General features: G+C 41.8%; 3 protein-coding genes across 5 annotated transcripts in view; 2 read left to right on the top strand and 1 right to left on the bottom strand.

The window, feature by feature from the left end:
• The window catches only part of LOC139220772 (dnaJ homolog subfamily C member 13), a 31,138-nt gene extending 26,746 nt beyond the window's left edge, over positions 1-4,392 (top strand). For all 3 annotated transcript variants that reach the window (XM_070852606.1, XM_070852605.1, XM_070852607.1), the window contains 8 exons: positions 82-251; positions 385-427; positions 518-691; positions 790-969; positions 1,188-1,328; positions 1,425-1,568; positions 1,683-1,782; positions 3,278-4,392. In XM_070852606.1, the coding sequence (XP_070708707.1) occupies positions 82-251; positions 385-427; positions 518-691; positions 790-969; positions 1,188-1,328; positions 1,425-1,568; positions 1,683-1,782; positions 3,278-3,375 (1,050 nt within the window). In that variant the 3' untranslated portion in view covers positions 3,376-4,392. The remainder of the gene's footprint in view (positions 1-81; positions 252-384; positions 428-517; positions 692-789; positions 970-1,187; positions 1,329-1,424; positions 1,569-1,682; positions 1,783-3,277) is intronic.
• The window catches only part of ccr9b (chemokine (C-C motif) receptor 9b), a 101,131-nt gene that overhangs the window by 43,212 nt on the left and 37,809 nt on the right, over positions 1-20,110 (bottom strand). The gene's annotated exons all lie outside the window — the stretch shown is intronic.
• On the top strand, positions 5,964-18,338 carry topbp1 (DNA topoisomerase II binding protein 1). Its single transcript, XM_070853407.1, has 28 exons — positions 5,964-6,114; positions 6,381-6,474; positions 6,576-6,710; positions 6,812-6,955; positions 7,552-7,733; positions 7,922-8,115; positions 8,300-8,476; positions 8,626-8,792; positions 8,894-9,057; positions 9,205-9,449; positions 9,536-9,867; positions 10,313-10,485; positions 10,842-11,053; positions 11,158-11,474; positions 11,595-11,777; positions 11,860-11,975; positions 12,638-12,761; positions 13,597-13,755; positions 13,858-13,954; positions 14,080-14,281; positions 14,437-14,666; positions 14,955-15,097; positions 15,262-15,358; positions 15,870-16,033; positions 16,506-16,631; positions 16,732-16,821; positions 17,602-17,763; positions 18,133-18,338. Exons 2-28 carry the CDS (start codon positions 6,388-6,390, stop codon positions 18,259-18,261), a joined length of 4,551 nt encoding a protein of 1,516 aa, XP_070709508.1. The 5' UTR covers positions 5,964-6,114; positions 6,381-6,387; the 3' UTR covers positions 18,262-18,338.

Here is a 20,110-nt window from a genome sequence, read left to right as displayed (position 1 = left end):
TTAAAAAGAGAAATCACTCCTGTCCTTGTTGCGTTATCGTGCGTCATCATATATCCTCATCTCCTTGATCATTTTCTCCAGGTGCGTCTAACGCTGATGCGTTTCCTTCCTGGTGTGTTCATGGACGCCATGCGAGACAACGCCGAGGCAGCAGTGCACATATTCGAGGGAACGCACGAGAACCCTGAACTTATCTGGAATGACAGCTCAAGGGAGAAAGTGTCCACCACTGTGCGGGAGATGATGCTCGAGTATGACATAAGCCCAATTAGATACCCCATTCAGCCTGTCGCCAGTCAAGTAGACTAGAGAGTGACAAGTGTGAAATATTGGAGTATATACAATGACTAACATCATGTTCTTTACTTTCTTACATTTTTCCAGGCACTTTAAACAGCAGAAGGATAATCCTGATGTGAACTGGAGAGTAAGTGCAATAAATACATAACTTACTACAAAACAGTACTGTGTTGTATACGATTTTATGTGACAATGACTTTTTGCTTTGTGTGCTCAGATGCCAGAAGACTTCACAGTGGCTTGTGGAGCAGGACAGGGCGAGCTAGAAGTTGGGGGAGTTTTCTTGCGCATCTTTATTGCTCAGCCAGGCTGGGTGCTACGCAAACCCCGAGAGTTCCTGGTGTCCCTCCTGGAGACCCTGACTGAGCTGCTGGAGAAAAACAACCCCAATGTGAGCTGCTTTACTGAGAGACAGAAAAGTATTTCAGATTTTCGCTCATTCTGTTGTCTTACTCTAATAATTTCACCTCTCCTCGACATGTCCTGCAGGGTGAGGCCCTGGAGACAGTTACCACGGCAGCAGTATGTCTGTTCAGCACACAGAGCCAGCTGGCCGACCAGGTTCCTCCTCTGGGTCATCTGCCTCGCGTCCTGGCAGCACTCAACCACAAGAACAACGCCGTGCCCAAGAGCTCCATCCGCCTCATCCACGTGCTATCAGACAATGAGGTGAGGAGCCAAATATAGACCTAGAGTTGACCTTTTTCATTTTCAGGACTTCCACAATCAATTCTGAATATTTACTGCGGCTGTATTTGAAGTACTAATATCTGAATCCAGATATAACATTTTCAAAATATTCACAACACTCCAATCAATAAATGATTTATAACTGACCTTCTGCAGCATGATACACTAACTTTGTTACTTCTATCTGTCACGTATAGCTGTGTGTACGCTCCATGGCCTCTCTGGACACTATCGGACCCCTCATGGCTGGAATGAAATCTCGGGCAGACATGGCCGGACTGGCTTGTGAAGCCCTCAATCGCATGTTCCAGAAGGAGCAGACAGAACTAGTGGCTCAGGTAATCTGTCACCATTTATTTCTGTTTTTGTTGCAAACATCATGTCGATGACCATGTTAAATAAGTGATGGTATATTTTGCATATGAATTGAAAAGGCTTTAAGAGTGGAGCTGGTTCCCTACCTCCTGAAGCTACTGGAAGGAACTGGCCTGGAAACGTTAGATAACCCATCAGCCACCAAGGCCCAGATAGTAAAGGCTCTCAAGTCCATGACTCGCAGTCTGCAGTTCGGAGAACAGGTATGGTATGAATTCATAAGCAGCAGGATAGTCCGTTAAATCCAGTATTAATTGTTGTTTATTATTAATTGCAGTTATTTATTTGAAACACTTTTTGTAATGGCTGCTTTACAGGTGAATGAGATTCTAGCGAGGTCCTCGGTGTGGAGTGCCTTCAAAGACCAGAAACATGATCTTTTCATCTCAGAGTCTCAGACCGCAGGTTACCTTACAGGTAAAGTATTTCTATGGACTTGACCTGCAATTGGAACACAAAATCACAAAACATTTTAATTAAAAGGCAAAGCTGTTGACACTTTTTTCTTTGAGCGTTTAAACGGTAAGTCTTGAGCGCCTTTCTCTGACCTTTTGTTAAATCTTATTGCTTTGCTTTATCCTAAAAACCACCTTGTGGCTGTCTCCTCACTTGTGCTTAAACCCAGCAACCTTTTCTCTCCCCACATCCTGTCACTTCCTGGCTCTGTCCTTCCCTTCCTGTTTGTCCTCCACTTTTCCTCCTTAGGGGTATCCACTCCTTCTCTCCTGGCTGCCAGCAGCCCACTGCGAGGTGGGCTCTAGACTCCTAAGCAGGGGCCTCACAGCCCTCCTCTCTCTTGCTCTGATGCAGGTAGACTTTGCTCCTACTGCCATTCCTTGTCGCTTAACCTCCATCTTTGACCCACACTCAACTTTCCATTCCCCCTTCTCCATCTTCGCAGCGCTATGGATAATGTCATACCATCTTCACCTCCATCCATCCAGTCTTTATCAGTTTCAGGAATTGACCTCGAAAGTTGGCAGGAAAACATGCCCCTGACATTCACACATGAATATGATTATTCCCCCATGTGATGTGGTTTGGGAAAGGCCAAGGGACCGTCAGTCTGCTGTCGGCCAGAAAACAATAAAGCCTGTAGAAATAAAACAAAAAATGAGTTTGCCCTATAACTGACCCCCCACAAAAAAGTTTTTTTTGTTGAAGTTACTCGTTAAAAAGCTGAGTTAAAACAATCCCTGATTGTAATTGTTAAAGTGGTGTAGTGTATTCTTATTTAAAATACAAAAAATAACCCTAACCCAACCTTCCAAATTTGTCATACAAAGCAAGTGTTTGTGTAGTAGGACAAAGATGTTGCCCCAACAAAGATGAAAAGGCTCCTAAAGATTAGCTAAACTGATCAATCCCTGATCTTCCCCAGATGAATCGTTGACTTAAATACGATCATAAATTATTGAATTGTCTTGGTAAGACTGTTTGTCTTAAGTGTTGCAATATATTTGCTTAGAATTCTATTATTAATATTCCTCTACACATGCTTTTTAGCAAAGCCTAATAAAGACTTATAGTAATAATAACCCCCTTCTGGTTAACATTAGATCATTTATCATGCAACCATGTCCAGAAGGACAGGACAGCTTTGATAGACTCACAGGTTAGCTTATAAACATCTCCTATAAACCTACTTTTAATTATTAAACTAATATCATTTAAATAAATTAGTACATTTCTGTTACACGCCCAGTAGGACATTCTATTATATTCAGCAGCCTCTGTAACCTCTCCTTGATTATTTGGTAAAATCGTCTAATAATTGGGCCAAAATCAGATGTGATCCCCCCTCCTCCATGTCTCTTGGTTTAGTGCATCATTGTAGCTCACCATTAGTGCTCCAGCTGTCCGGCCCAGTCACACCGCTGCTGAGTCTCACCCGTCTTGCTGTCACCCGCAGGTCCAGGAGTAGCAGGTTACCTTACAGCAGGAACTGGCACCACGGTAATGCCCAGCGTCCCACCCCCCGTGGACAACGACATCGGAGACCAAGGCTGATGGACACACAACACCGTCACGCTCAGGCACCCAGACCGCCCTGCAGCTTCACGGCCACAGCTCAGAGAGGGACTGTTCAGCTCCCAGACGAGGGGACGGAGAGCGAGGAAAGACGGGAGGAGAGCAGGCCGTCATTGACCGTCACCAAAATCTCTGCAACACCTCCTCCAGCATCACTCTCCTCTCCCCTTAAAAACGGCACTCAAGTCTTCATAAACACTTTGAAATTGTTTTAATGGATGACCACATTTCTTTTCTTTCTGCCTGACTTTTCTTGTTTCTTCCAATGGCACACAGAAGAGTTTACTTTTTGTATGAATATATTTTTTACTCTAGATTTTGTTTTTTTTTCATGAGAAAGACATTGAGGTTTATTACACGTTACCTGTCTCTTCTCTATTGTCTTATTCCTCTTTGACATATCCCAATTGGCTATTTGGCTCCACTTACCTGAAATCCAGAAAAGGGGGTATTTGGCCTTGTTTGGACCTATCCACCTCTTACATTAGCATTTCATTTGCTGGTCTACGTAATGGATTTGCATACGGAAACAGAAAAAATGTTAAAATAAGAAATCAGGAAAATATATGTGTATGATTTCTCTGACCTGTTTCCCCAGAAGAAAATGTCACTTGACCCCTTTTGTCTGGTTTGGTCAGACACAGATCTGCTCTCCAACTGTCCAGCCTGTTCATTCCTCTGATCTTAATTCAAAGTTCATTCTGCTCTCTCGCCTTTCTGGCCTCACATTTTTTTAAAGTAATTCTCCTCATCCCCACCCCCCCCAGAATGCAAAAAGCACTAGAATATTTATAAGTGAATAATAACCACCGGAAATGAGCTTCTGCTAAGACATGACGAATGACGTTGACTCTGATAATGAATCTATGTGAAAGACTAGTGCAATTTGTGAAATGTTCAATGTAATATTGCGTATATAAACTTTCTATATTGAATGTACATTAAAAAAAATAAATCAGTCACACTTGTACATAAAATTTTAAGAATAAAAGGGAACCCACAGTGTTGTTCTTTTGTACTTACATTTGTGCTTGTGGAAGTTACAGATCTCAGCAGAATTAGCTGTGTTGATTGATCATAAAAAGCAGGAAGCCAAAGAATTTTACATTTGAAGATGAAATTATTTCATTTATTTTCACAGAGAGGGAAGTGATTAAAGCATTTTTCATGCCAAGCCACGTTATCACACCACCATCATTTATTTTTACCTGTAAGTGTAAGACATGAAATGTATCACTGTGGTCTTTTGGTCTTTTTGTAAGAGTTTGCAGATTTTAGCACTTTAAACGCTTAGTGGGCAATAAACAGGCAGATTCTAGTACTTCTTTGACCACTTTAAAGACAAGAAAATGATTAAGTACATCCAAAAACAAGGTTTGTTTTAGGATAAACAGTTATATTAAAGTTAAACAATGTAACCACTGTATGAAAAGTTCTCAGGTTTTCTTGAATTTTCACAGCCAGCTATATTTGTAATATGCATGTATATATTCTACAAATATTTTGTATTTTTGGTGGCAGCTGCTCTCTGGTAAACATCAACAGTAAGGCGGCTGAGAGATTAATTTCTTGTCTGTGGGGCTAATAGGCTGACAGGACATATTTACTGAATGGAGCAATATGTTTAAAATGGTCAGTTTTCAACTGGTTCATGTTTAAGAAGAAGGATCGTTGCTATAATCAATGTAATCCTCTAATTTTTATCATTTGAAAAATTACTCACATTAAAAAGCTCATATTCTGTGAATTAATTCAAGAATAGTAAGTGTGGATCAATATAGATTTCCAATGGTATCTTGACTTTACATTTGTAAACTTGTTTTTGAAAAGTCTAAGTACTACACTACATTTAAGTAAGTGTGTTTTATTAAGTGCAGTACTTAAGTACAATTTTTAGATGCTTTATTTGAGTATCTCAATACGTTGTTTTATACATTTACTCTGCCACATGTCAGAAGAAAATTTTTTACTCCCCTGCTTTTATTTAACAGCGTTAGTTGTTAGTTAGTTTTCAGATAAACATTTTATAGCAAAACATATGATCAATATAAATAATATAACACTGTGTTGTAGACAAAGAGTTAAAATGAGCTATAATAACACAACTACAGTAGTAATAATAATGATAATAATAATAATATGAAGGCTATGTAGATATTATGAATTTGGATTTGGTCTTCCCTCATGAGCTGGGATAGTTCAATTCACATCAGGCTAAAGATGCTGATTAGGAAAATTTATTTTGTTTAAAAAAAAAAATGTGGCCCTAAACATGAATTAAACCAACAGTTTTTGTTAAATTCTTTCAGTTCTTTTATAATTTATTATTCTTAGTATTATTATCCTCCTTTTATCCTCATATTCTTACACTAATGTATGCTTGTATTACTTCCAGTGTGTTTTTACAGTGTCATGCACTGAATGTTTTGTTGCTGCGGACCTTTTCTTCGATAGTTCGGCTCCAACCGGTCGAATTAGCAGGTAACACAGGAAGTTACGCCGTTGGCGCGAATAACAACAACAATACTAGCACTATTGTCATCAACTTAAATTATTATAAAATGTACATTAATTTCTTTAATGCCGTGGAGACCAGTAATATTTTGCTTATGAGTAAATGAATACGAATGATATTTTAAGCATTTTTAAAGTTATATTCGCTTGTTTGAATGTTAACTAACACAAGCTAACACAGTTCACTACAGGACCAAGAGGAACGTAAGTAACGTTAGTCATCACTTTAGTTTAAGCTAACATTAACGTGACAGACTATGTTGAAGTTAGTAGCGGGCTAATATTTTATACATACAGCAAGTTTAGCGTTTCCTTGCTAAAATGTCAAACGCATTAAAAAAAGATTTAACGTTGTAGTCATAGTACATTCCCTGTGAGTGGTAGTTGTCCAGTCAGACGCTACTGCTAAGCTCAGCTAATGCCACTGCAAGAAACGTCAAGGTTTTACACTGGTTCTTATTTACTTACAGATTGACCATGTCCAAAGAAGACAGGGAAGGCTTCATTGTTAGGTTTGTGGAGAGTAAAGGAGAAAAAACAGAGTATGCTGTCAAGGCTTACGAGGTAAACTCCATCATCTGGCTACTGGTGATTACATGGTTTGCTGCTGCTCCACTGCATCTTTGTTTGCAGGTGATGATCATTTTTGTGTTGTGTTCACACAGGCCATTGTGGAGCTGCAGTCTGAAAAGTACTTGAAAACCATCGATGAAGATGATGTTTTACAGATGGACCAGAACGACAAGTCTCTGTTTGTCTTCAGCAGCTTCACCACCCCAGCCTTTCTGCACTGCAAAAAGGTCTGACTCAGTGTTTGATCCATCGAAACCTCGCTATTGAAATTTCACAAGAATTGGAGAAAGGCTAATTCTTTTCTTTCTCATGGTTGTTTGTCGTGTAGCTTGGCTGCAGATTGGTGAGTCCGCTGGTGGTGTTGTACTGCCTGCAGCAGCAGCATTGTGTCCCCAAAGCAGAGAATCCCGTCTATAACATGGCCATGGCGGGCATCACTATTTCCTGCACCAGCCTGGAGAAAGCAACACGGGTTAGTTCACTGTGTCTGATACTGATACTCTTCTCAATCAGCGGTCTAATAAATGCTGAATATATCAGCAAGGATATGAATGACTAAGTCATGAAAATCGAAGTAACAATCTGCATTGTTAAAATTGGCAAAAAGTTGACAATGAAATCAGAATGATGTCATACAGATAATGATGATAATAATGAACCTAAGGGGTAAATAAGAAGCAAAAGAATGAGACCACATTAAAAATCTCTTATATTGCCTCATAAACCTGGAAATAATCAGATGGTTTGAGGATACAGAAACATATAAAAACACAAGATGTTATGACATGAAAAATAGAGAAGAAATATTTAAGATTTTGCACCATTTTTAGCAATTAAACATAAGCAAATTTGTGGCATTGACCAACTTAACTCTTCTTCCTTTTCATTGAAGCATGTGAGCAGATGACACTGGATTTGGTCTAATCCTTTTGTACAGAGGATTTAAGTTGAATTTACTTACATTTGATTACTTTTGTGCATAATCTTACATATTTCTTCATTCAGCACAGTACCTTCTAAAGAGTTCTGTACGTTTGTGTCTGACTGAATGTCTTCCTCTCTCCTCAGACGGAGGTGATGGATCTGGTCCAACTCATGGGTGGACGGGTCTATCTTGACCTAAATGTATCTGTCACACACCTGATAGCAGGAGAAGTGGGCAGCAAGAAGTACTTAGTAGCTGCCAGTTTGGGTAAACCCATCTTGCTGCCCACATGGGTCAAAGCCTGCTGGGAGAAATCTCAGGACAGGTGTGTACTCTCATCAAAACTCCTATTCTTATTAGTCGTATTTATTGAAAAATCCAGTAAATATTACCATAGCATCAAATTATACAATTGTTATATAAAATTAGGCAGCTCTATAATACTGCTCATGATTATGACAAAAACAAGGCACTTTAAACATTATTTTGACCACCTAGTTTTGCCTCCATCAGTCTTTTCAGGTACACTGATCTACCAACAGAAGACTATCTGTGCCCCGTGCTATGCGGCTGTACTGTTTGCGTGACAGGCCTCTCCAGCACTGAGCGTAAAGAGGTGCAACGGCTCTGTGAGCAGCATGGAGCCAACTACACGGGTCAGCTCAAAATGAATGAGTGCACACACCTCATCGTTAGTGAACCAACAGGTGAGTCACCTGCACTTCTGTAAGACTCACTTAGTGATAGGACATCCAATATCTTTAGTTTGCGTAAATAATATCTGCTCAATATGTAAGAGGATCATTTTATAAAGCAGCTTTGATGATTATTTGCTAATCACCACACTAATTAAAAAAAGGTTAGACTCTGAGTACTTGTTTGTGTTTGCAGGTCAGAAGTACGAGTGTGCACGAAAGTGGAATGTGTATTGTGTGTCGCTGCACTGGCTGTTTGACAGCATAGAGAAGGGCTTTTGTCAAGACGAGAGCAGGTACACTGTGGAGCGCAATGCATCAAAGAGCACTCGACCACACACTTCCACACCTACTGGCACCAGCAAGAAGGAGGGTGAGCCACAGACTGATTTTGTTGTTTGTTGTATTTACTTATTCATCCCTACGGTGTGATGGGGGGTCGAGCACAACATTTAATATCTTGTGTTAAGTGTATTGGTCTGTAATATATTATAAAGAAGAATCATGATTTTTAAACTCCAGAGGGTCCGTCTCTGTTGGGCTTGAGCCACATCTCTGTCAATGCCAGCGTGACAATAAACGACACAGCCCTCACCAACGTTACCATCAGCCGCCTGGAAGCTCCAGACCCCATCGATACTCTTGATCTCACCGTCTGCCCCGCTGATGATATCTTGGATGGCTGTAAGGTAAGTAGAAGAATATTCCTTTTCATATACTGTAGAGGTTTCCTTTGTAATACTAAAGTCAAATTTGTGGTTGTATTTCACATGTGTTAAATGTTCTGCAGCTGTATCTGTGTGGTCTGCCGGGGAAGAAACTGGAGAAGCTGCGGCGTCTTGTGAACGCTGCAGGAGGTCTGCGCTTCAACCAGCCCAGTGAGGAGCTCACGCATGTGGTTATGGGCGAGCTGGACCAGGACCTCAACAATTTTCTGTCCAAAGCAACACATAGGTCTGTTCTGCAAAGTGACTTAAATCCTGTCTAAGTTTAAATTCAGGACATATCTTAAGCCTTAATGTTAAATTTGCTTGGAAAGTACAGTTGGCAAATTTATGATATGTTAAATAATTGATGTTATGTCTGTACGTTACCTCCCAGACCCCATGTAGTAACAGTGCAGTGGCTGCTGGACAGTTTCAACAAAGGCAGTCTACTTCCAGAGGCAGATTACCTGCACCCTGACTGTCTGCCACCTGCTACCGCTGCTGTATCTCTGCCTGCCCATCATACCTCCACCTCCAGGCCCTCAGCTGGTCCCCCTGTGGGCAGCCCCTGCACTCCCAGGCGAAAGAGAGCAGAGGAAGATCTGCTCTCACAGTACATGGATGATGACCCTACAGTAGGTGCGTATCTGTTGGATGCTTATTATAACTGGACACAAGATATACTTGTATTTTACAGCTAATTCTATTTTTGTTTTATCTTCCAGTTGAGATGCCCCCACCAACAGAGGGCAACAGCAAGTCCATCAGTCTAGCTGCAGAGCCTCAGCCTGATCCCTGGGCACCAAACCAGACTAGGAGACCAGAGTTGGACTCAACCCTGCAGGAAGCCAGCGAGGCAGGCCTGTTTTTTGGGAAATGTTTCCTTCTTGTGGGTTTTGGCACTGAGGCCGAGGCCCAGCTCTCTGTGCTGGTGACAGAGAATGGTGGCAGGGTGCTGATGGGTCGTACACGTGTCGTCGCAGACTATGCAGTGGTCCCATTGTTGGGCTGTTCAGTGGAGGCCACAGTGGACGAGGTGGTCACTGATACCTGGCTGGTAAGATCATAGTCATACTGTTTATTATGGGGTTTTTTTGTTCTGTGTCAGCAGGAGGTTGTGGCTTCTTGGTGATCTGTCAAGTGGTCAGACGAAGGGACAAATATTTATTTTTTTGTCAATCATCCTTTAATAAGAGTATTTTTATGTTGCTTGTGCCATGTGAGAGACAACAGCCACATATTTCTGAGCTGAGAACAAGTGAGATAATCCATTTATTGTGTAAAGTAAAAATACAAAACGTTCTTTGTTTCCAGCATCTGACGTGAGGATTTGCTGTTATTCGGTTTTCTATCATGTTAGATTGAGTATCTTTGTGAATATTTTTGTCTCCTTGGGTTCTTGGAACTTGTAGCCATTTTTGACAATTAATTAGAAAAATTTGTGTCATGTAAGAGTGCTTATAAGTTTGATACTTTACAGTTTTGATCTTGTTCATTTTCAGGCCATGTGTGTGGAGAAGGAGTGTGTTCTGCAGCTGTCCTCCAACCCTTTGTTCACCCCCGTTCCTGTGATGGACGGATGGTTTCCACTTAAAGATTGCGTCCTCTCTGTCAGCCAGTTCACCGGAGCAGAGAGGGAGTCGTTGGTGGAGCTTGCCAAGCACCTTGGAGCCAAGTATGATTACATTTGACTTTTAGGCTACATGATGCAAACTTTAAAAGCTGCATGAGTGTTTTGATGTTTGTTTTCTAAATTGACATGGAAGTGTATTTTGGGCCAAGATTCTAAGGCAAAGGTAAAAGACAAACTTAATGAGTTTAATTCATATTATTATGTGTGGACACTTGTGCTGTGATAGTAGATGTTTTATGTTCAGAATGAGAATGTTACCATTACCATTGTACATTTTAGAGGAGTTCCTGGGCTGTGCACATTGTTCTCTCTCCTGCATATATTTGGCCTCGTCTCCTGTCTGCCCATTGTGAACTACCTGTCTTAGATCATCATCTTCTTGTCTCTCCCTCCTGCAGTGTCCAGGATTACTTTGTGCGCCTGGCCAATCAGAAGAAAGGCATGCTGGCCAGCTCTCACCTGGTGTTGCAGAGCCCTGAAGGCACAAAGTACCAGGCAGCAAAGAAATGGGGGCTTCCAGCCGTCACCATGCACTGGATACTACAGTCTGCTCGGACTGGTCAGAGGGCAGAAGAGGGGCGTTTTCTGGTTGATCTGCCCCCCTCACCAGGTTAGGGTCTTGATTAAAGCTAAATGTAATGTAGATATTTTATTATTCATTCTTGTTTATTGTTTCATTTGGTATGACAATGACTTTCTTCACTTCTTCTACAGAGAGGGATGATGAGAGTTTTGTTGGTGGCTCCCAGAAGCCAGCCATGCCTCCGCCAGCACGTTCGTCTCCAGAGATCCCTTTGCTGGGTCTCCAGAGCGGTAAGGCTGTCACCCCGCTGGATTTAGGTCGCTTCCAGAGCAAAGTCTTCCGCTCCGTGTTGGACCAGATGAAGCCTAAAGAGGACATGAGCACCCCCAAACAAAACCAGGAGGGTGGCAGGAGGAACCCCCTTCAGAAGGATCCGTCACTGCAGCTGGACACCCCCTCTCGTTTCCTCAGCAGAGACCAGCTTTTCAGGCCCTCGTTCAATGTCAAGGTTGAGACCCACTGAGTAGCAACAGAACCTGGTGCTAGAATTCTGATTTTTGCTTTATGTTTTAGGCTTTTAGCCATAAATTGTGATCGTGTAAATACATGGACTGTTCTTTTTTATAAGGATGCACTAGGAGCATTGGAGACTCCAGGGGGAAGATCCAAACCAGGAGAGAAGGTGGAGACCCCACTGACTGATGTCATTAACAGGAACCTGAAGGTGGCGCTGGCTAATAGCACCCGAAATAGCACCTCAGATATGCAAGCCATCTCTGCTAGCCCCCAACTTACCAAGACGACTGAGAAGGTAAACTAAAATACATAAAAATACTGGAGATTGGTGGTTTAATCTCAGAATCACTTAATTTGTCAAATAAAATGTTTTTAAGGTGCCAGAAAAAGAAGTCGGCCCTTTGGCTGGTGTTGTGATCTGTGTGGGAAAGAAACTGAGCAAAATGCAGGGTGAACTCAACGCCATCGCTGCCTCGCTTGGGGCTGACTTCAGGTATTCAACATGTTCTTGCAAACTTAAATTAAAGGATAGGTTCACATTTTTTCAAGTCAATACTGACGTAGCTATATGCACATTAACAGCGTTACTGGTCGCTGTAATCATTCTTTTCGTCCATACTGGCCCTTTCTTCAGCTTAAGTGATGGGAGACCCAGTCCTCGTTCTGTGGAAAAATGCATTCCAAAGTTTATCTGAAGTTAATAAGAGGCTTCAGCAGTCTGAGTTAGACAGATCAAGTGAGTATCTTACAAAGTTACTGTGTTTTTAGTACAAATTTCCTGCTTTTTATTACCATGCATCTGCCCTGGCACAGCCCTCTTTCCCTCTGTCTGCAGGCGCAGAGGGAATTTCATTAGAAAAGCACAGTAACTTTGGAAGATGTCCACTTGATTTGTCTAATTCAGACTGCTGATGCTTTGCGAGTGTATTTTGCACAGGACTGTGGAGTTTGTATCCCCAAGTCTCTGTGGCCAGTACGGACAGAAGGAGTGAATACATTGACCAACAACCTTTTTAATGTACACATGAGCATGTTACAATTGTTTTAAGGAAATCTTTAAAAATGTCAACCTATCCTGGAGTGTTTAGTTTAGTGAACATGGGTGTAAATAGTAAAAAACAAAAACAAAAAAAATCTCTGTCTGCTTATTTTTAGGTGGGCTTGTGATGATACAGTGACACACTACATCTACCAGGGCCGTGTGGGGGACAACACCCGCGAATACAGAGGAGTGAAGGAGAGAGGGCTGCATGTGGTCTCCCAGTACTGGTTGCAGGCTGTACGTTTTCCAGCAGAAAATTTTAGTTGAACCCAAACTCTTTTGTACTGCTCAATGTGTTTTTTAACTCTTAAGTAATACTGCATAGGAAGATACTGAACTATTTAATGACAATCTTTGTAGAGTGGCTAATACATTTTCACTTTTATAAATACTTGTTAACTTTTTTAAATGTTTTTGTTCACTTTATAAAACAGACTAGCAACAGATCCTAACATTTGAGAAGCTGGATCCAAAAATATTTAGCATTTTTGCTTTAAAACATACGTTAGGTTAGTTAATAATCAGTTTATTGGAGTAATTTTCTGTCGATCATTTAATCCAAAACACTCAGACATAAGACAGTTAAGTCTTCTGTTCACTGCTGCTTTCCTTCAAATTGAGGACATGAACAGCAAAAGAAAGGATTAGGGCACAAATGTAACCACTATGTCGTTCTTGCAAAGAATGAGGCAAAATATTTTGTTAACATTTGTTATACAAGCTTATAAAGAAATGATGTCTTCTACAAGATGCATGAAGCAATATTAAGATACACTTGATTTAATTTGAACTCATTTTCATGGTGGAAGGTGCTGCTTTGTGCCTCCTGTTATCATTCAGTATTCACTTAGCTTATTTCACCAGAGGGGAATAATGATCATCCCATCAACAAAAGCAGAATATTTAATCAAAGACACTTTTGATATGGTAATTCTGCAGACAGACGGGAGTTTCAGCTATGTCTCCCCTCTGAATCATTTCGTTCAATTAATTCTTGTGACAGCTGTAATGAACTTCTGTGTACGAATATGTGCTCTGTGTGCTAACAAGCCTCCCATGTTGTGGTGTGCAGTGTGCTGAGGAGCAGAGGCATGTCCCCGAGTCTCTGTACCCTTTCACCTACAACCCCAAGATGAGTTTAAACCTCAGCCAGGTGCCAAACAGCTCTCAGAGGCCTCCACCTTCAACACCAACCCGCCACAAAGATGTCACCGAAGCAAAGGACGAAACGGTGGGAGCAAAATATGGAATCTCATCTCTGTGGCCGAAGATGTTGTGTCTGTAAGTCAAAGATTCAGTGAGACATTGGTGACATGAATTATCTGTCCCTCAGTGTGAACGTGTCGCCGCAGAAGAGGCTTCAACCTTGCGTCGTGTAAGTGATGGAAGCGTAGATCAAGAAGAGAAGCACAGTGATGCAGATAGAAGTGGTGGGTGTCTCTTTCCAACTTTCATTTAATTCCACAAAGATTTAGCATGTACATGATCGAATCAATGTGTTTTTTTCTCTTTTAAATTAACATGGTAGTTCATTCGAGTTATTCCTTGTGTCCAGATATTTCAGAGACTCTAGAAATGAGAGAGAACCTGCACAGACAGCTCCAGGAGATCATGTCAGCCACCAAGCTGACGACAGGGAGGCGGACCTCAGTCAGACTGAGCCGGATGGGATCAGGAGGGGCCGACTCGGGCCCCCACACACCTGATGGGAGCCGGGTTGGACGCAGTGGCAGCAGACGTACTCTGGAAGCTCTGAGGTAAGGAAGCCATGGAGTGAGAATATTGTTTATGTTCAAAGTAGAACAGCTGTTCATGTAAAGCATCTCAAAGCAGACTCGTACCCATGAATCTGATGTACTTTAAATGGTTTTATATAAATGTATATTTTCACCTCATTCTGTCGTGGTTTCAGGGTTTCCAGAGAAGCAGCCATGGACCTGAACACAGAGCCGTCTCAGAGTGAACAGATAGTTTGGGATGACCCTACAGCCAGAGAGGAGAGGGCCAAGCTGGCTGATAATTTACAGTGGCCTGGTAGTCCCTCACAACACTCAGAGCCCTTCGCACCTCCACCTCCTCCCACTGCAGAAAACGGCCTTCTGTCCAGGGACTCCATGACAGACTCTGAACTGGTGGAGATGGGTAAGAGATCAGGAACTGGTTGCACCAAGTCCAGACTTAGCCTTGTTATAACTCAGGGTTTGTGAGGGTGCTTGATTTTTAATGTGGTGTTTTCAAGTGACACTGACTGCCATGTGTGATTGTTACCTAGCTAACTGAACAAACTGACAAAAGTACATTTATTTTGCATATGACATATGACCCGTTTAGATGGAAGAGTAAAAGAAGTAACATGTCCTCTGACATACTGTAAGTGTGGTTTCAACTAATGAATTTGACTTTTACTGTAACCACTGTATCCTCTCCCAGCTGCTTGCGATGTCATCGACCAGCATATGGGCTGTAAAGTCACAACGCCTCCAACAAAGGGGCAACCAAATGACCTCCTCACTCCTGAAGCCCCCAGCATCGCCTTCCCTCTCGCCAATCCCCCAGTGGCACCGGAGCCGAAGGTGAAGATTCATGTCTACGTCAACAACATGTCTACAAACCTCCGCAGACACAAGCAAATTCTGTTACATAACATGTATAACATCTAGTTTACTGTACATCAGCTGCACCATATACTGCCTCTCAAACAAGCTGCTGGTGCTAAAAGGATCGATCTTTCTCTCAGGATGTGCGGGAGGAAGAAAAGCGGCCGCCCAGATTTCAGCTGTCCTCCCTCAGCCCTCAGGAACGGATTGATTACAGTCAACTCATAGAAGAGCTTGGTGAGTCTTCCACCTAATTAGGGCTCAAATAGATTTTCATCATGCTGTAGTAAAAACAAAGGGGGCACATCACAGGCCTCCTTAAAAAGGAGGATCTGCCTCTGGGGTCAGGGAATATTTCCTCCTGCAGATGCTTCCTCTGACATAAATGCTGTGAGCTCAGTATTTTTAATGAGTTCATAAGTTCAGAAGTTGAACCATTATTTAAACTGATGTATTGAACTAAAATTCATCCCTTACAAACAGGAACATTAAGAATAAAGGGACTGATGACATGAGATTAAATACTTCCTAGAAAGTTGTGCTCACGTATAGCAGCTTATAGTCAGCAGGAACAGATAAGTGTCTTATGGGCATACAGCTGTTCAGGGAATCTGACATCCATTTATGTAGCAGTCTTAATCTTTAATTATCATGTCTAACCAGGATGACTATAACTCCAGTTTAGGTTCAGCGTATCTCATCTATAGTTCTTCATTTTCTTTCGGTCCCTTCCTGTTGGGTACTGTAGGTGGTGTCGTCCTGGATAAGCAGTCCTTCGACCCCAGCTGCTCCCACATTATTGTCGGGACTCCTCTGCGCAACGAGAAGTACCTGGCAGCGATGGCGGCCGGTAAATGGATCCTGCACCGCTCGTACTTGGAAGCCTGTCGCTCTGTGGGCCGCTTCATCAAGGTCAGGATCTGAAGATTTAACACTGTGTTTGCAGAAGCTTTATTCACCCTGCAATTACAGTATTGTTAGAGTTTTGTTATGTAATATTAAAGTTGGTTTAATGTGTAGCACCTTGGTTAATGTCTTGTTATACTGACCAGAGTTCAGGGTTTCCTTGCTATGTTCATTTTAGAATACTGTGTTTTAATCAACTACAAAAAGAGTTATTGTCTAAAATAGCTCTCTATTACAACCAACTACATTTTTAGCTCATACAATAGAGCATCTGTAGGATTAAAAATCTTCAAAACATCTACTTGTCCAGAAACTAAGACATGCAGTCTTGTCATTATCTTATAAACATTTTAGCGTACTCAGAGGATTTTAAAGGTTTTCATCAGCGAAAAGTTTGATTGAGTTTTGATTGAACTACCAATAACTGGACAGGGATGAATTTTTTTCATGCTGACAAATGCATGTGTCTGTGCTCCAGGAGGATGAGTATGAGTGGGGCAGTAGCTCCATTCTGGATGCGTTGCCCTCCATCACCGCCCAGCAGAGCAAACTGGCATTAGCTGCCATGCGCTGGAGAAAAACACTGCAGGGACGCTCTGAAGAGGTATTGAGGCACATACACACATCACTTACAGAACAGTCCGAACCGCTGCACTGCTACTTGAGTGTTAAAGTATACTGAGGATTCTTTTCCTGGGTTTCAGGGAGCCTTCAGTGGATGGACAGTCATGCTGAACATCGACCAGAGCAGAGAATCAGGCTTCAGGCGGTTACTGCAGTCTGGCACGGCCAAGGTTGCTGCTTGTTTATTTGCTCTGTTAAATCCAGCATCGCCTGTCCTTTAGTGATTATTGTATTTTCAAAGCGAGACAGTCAGTTGTTTATCAGTGGCTCTGAAGAGAATCTCTGTCCAACATAAAAACAGCAAACTGAAGAGACATCCAACACAAGATAACAGAGTTAGTTCAGCAGCAGGGTTACTTTTATTGTGAATCTAATCTTTACAAACACAGGGTTTCCTCCAGAAATGGTTCAGCCGAGGCAGTAAGCCACCCAGAGCTTGACATTTGACTCTTACCTTTAAATGACTGTAGTTGATCAGTTGTTGTATTAAGATTCAGACATTCGGTCTTACTCCAGACTGTAGGCATGCAAAAATGCTGCTTCAAGAAATGAAATGTGGACTAAGCAAAAAAAGACAGGATGTTTTTTTGTTTTTTTATAGATGAATAGAAGAATTAAGCAGATGCTGCTGTTCACATCAAAAGGATGTCATGATTTATGACAGCAATATGAGGGCAGAGCACACTTGGGACAAGTTTGCCGTCAGGGCTTTCTGCCATAAAGCCTCAGGGTGACACTAACCCTAACCCTGACTGTGAAGGAGACGAGTTGGATTTCTGTCAGGAAGGCCTCCTGGCAGACAGCCCTGAAGGCAAACTTCTCCTGTGTGCGGTCAGAGCCGGCCGGTCTGTCAGTTCCCCTACCGTGACCCACCTCTCCACTGTGTTTTCATCAAAAGGCTGACATGGTTTTCTGTGAAGCCATAGTTCTTAGCTGTAATCTCTCTCCAGGTCCTGCCCAGTCCCTCCCCGTCCTTGTACAAGGAGGCCACTCACCTGTTTGCAGACTTCAGTCGGCTGAAGCCCGGAGACTTCAGAGTCAATGTATCAGAGGCTACCTCTCAAGGAGTCATATGCTTGAGGCCAGAGTACATTGCAGACTACCTCATGCACGTATGTGGAGCTCTTCATATGAATTATCATTGGACTGAATCACAAAATCTCTTTGTAATACTCATGAAAATATAACCAATCAACAATAACTGCATGCTGAAAGTGAAGCAGGGTATTGGCTTTGTGATAATGGACAAATAACAAATGTTTTATTCAGATGGTCTAACTGTTAAAGAGGAGCTAAAACATGCCAACAGAATGACATGATCCCACTTTTATAAACCGTTTAACATGTTTCAGGGTTTTTAAATGACGTGTTGCAAGAGATGAGACCTCGACATTAGTATTAAGTCAGAGGTGAGTTCTCATGACTGTAATTTCAGTGTTAAAGGTGCCTTTTTTTTTTTTTTTTTTTTTCCTTCCCTCCAGGAGCCAACCTCACCTATCGAGCTGTACTACCTGGCTGAAGGTCCCTCTGAGGAAACTCCAGGTACTCCGTCACGTAAGCGTAAAGCAGAAGCGGACAACTCCAGGCTGAAAAAGACACGTCTGAACTGAAATGGCACCACTGAATTTTGTCATTAAATGATTGTAAATAAGATAGCATTTTATTTCCTGTATTAAAATAAAAATAAATGTAGCCCATATGTTAAGTCACTCTGGCATCTTAATGCAAGAGCCCTGCAGCTGTGATGGATGACTCAATGACGGTCTGCAGAAAATGTTGAGTCACGTTTTGTAATTAGGTGCAGTGATGTCCTGCGGCCTGTAGGGGGCAGTGCATCCTCACTTTATGGCTCTGAAGTCATTCCTCAGCAACAGAATGAGAAAGCAATCTTCTAATGTGCTGTTTTCTTTCTTTAAAAACTGATTGCCGTGCATATTTAATAACTTTATTTAATGTCAGGGGATGACTCATATTTACATTACATTCAAACCAAAACAGCTCCTCCTTTGGCTGTTTCCAGCAGCTCTGTCCTCATTAAGATACATATGATTAATCACTTTTTGGTTGTTTTTCAAAATAAAACCCCTGTATCTATTAGGACAGCAGTTTAATGTTGGCAGCTCTTGTGTCTCTTCTCTTGTTAACTTAGTAACAAGAAGTGAAAGAGGCACCTAGTAGCCAAAATGACTCATCAAAACCCTCTAAAACCTAAATCGCCCGGCGTACTTTTCCACACCCATGTGATTATGGGCCACTTGTGTCGGCTGTTGATCTCCACATGCAGTAAACACCAGATTTTGTTTACCCGGTGTTGGTTTAGGGTAGAGTGTGGTAGATGTGCTGCTTCATACCAGGGTGCCAGCTGAGGTTAGATGCCCCTTTTCCCTCCCATATGGACAGATAAGTGGTTTAACCTCATAATAGATGGACCAGCTGACAGCCTCCCTACAGACTCAGAGCTGAGCTGCTGTTTGAGAGGTGGGTGTGGGATTAGAGGCGAAAGAGCCAGACTGACAGAGGAACTCAGGCTGTGGGGTCCGGCAGCCTAAAGGAGCCTCCAGATAACTAAGAAGTGGCTTAAGGTCACTTCAAGAGGCTCTTCTTGTTACATTTACAACCTGAAGAGGTAAAACTAACCAGCATTCCACACACAAAAAACCTGTAAAGAAAAATGTTTCATCATCTCTTCTTCCTTGTTTATTAGGAAGGCTGAGGTTGAGAACTGCTGAGCTGTTGCACTGATCCAAAGTCTTATGAAATAGTCTAATGTGTGTCTATTTTAGTAAATCTCAAACTAAAAGGTTTGGAAAACCCATGGTTTAGTCGTTAGATTAAAAAAGATTAAACCTATCTGGGTACCGCTGTAGCCTGCAGGCTGCAATATCATTTATTATTACCATTGATTAATACGAACTCAAAGACATAATTGTCTAAATGTTGCCACCAAGTTAGTTAGTTTCTCTTTAACGTCCCAAAATATAACTCAGAGGTGATGTGGAACAGGACTGTTCTGCAATAGCAATATCTTTTTTTTTTTATTAATTAATTTAGTTAATTATGCTCATGATAAGATTCTGGGGGCCAAATTATGTCTGAATATTTATACTTATTTTGTCTGATCTGAGTTTCAAATAAAATCAGCAAATTCTGGCATTTGAGAAGCTGCAGGTATTATTTATAATTCTAATTAATGGCTTATGAAAGGATTACTGCTTAATCAATGGGACATTTCACAGGAATGTGCTCCAGCTGCTTTAAAAGCTTTATTTGATTCTTTTTTTTTTAAACAACCCTGCAGCTTTAGTGTAACTACTGAGGAAGAGCTCGGTAGAGATGAAGTGGTGCAGGGTCCGTCACAGTGGGCTTAGCAGGGTCTGAGCACTGACTCAGGGTGTCTGAACTGCTCTCAGCCAACAGGTGTCCCATCGAGGTGGGCTCCTCTCCCACATGGCTGACTGG

This window comes from Pempheris klunzingeri, chromosome 21 (genome assembly GCF_042242105.1).
Source record: "Pempheris klunzingeri isolate RE-2024b chromosome 21, fPemKlu1.hap1, whole genome shotgun sequence".
NCBI classification, from domain to species: Eukaryota; Metazoa; Chordata; class Actinopteri; order Acropomatiformes; family Pempheridae; genus Pempheris; species Pempheris klunzingeri.
Note: the sequence above shows the minus strand (reverse complement) of the source record. Positions and strands in the feature narration are given on the sequence as shown.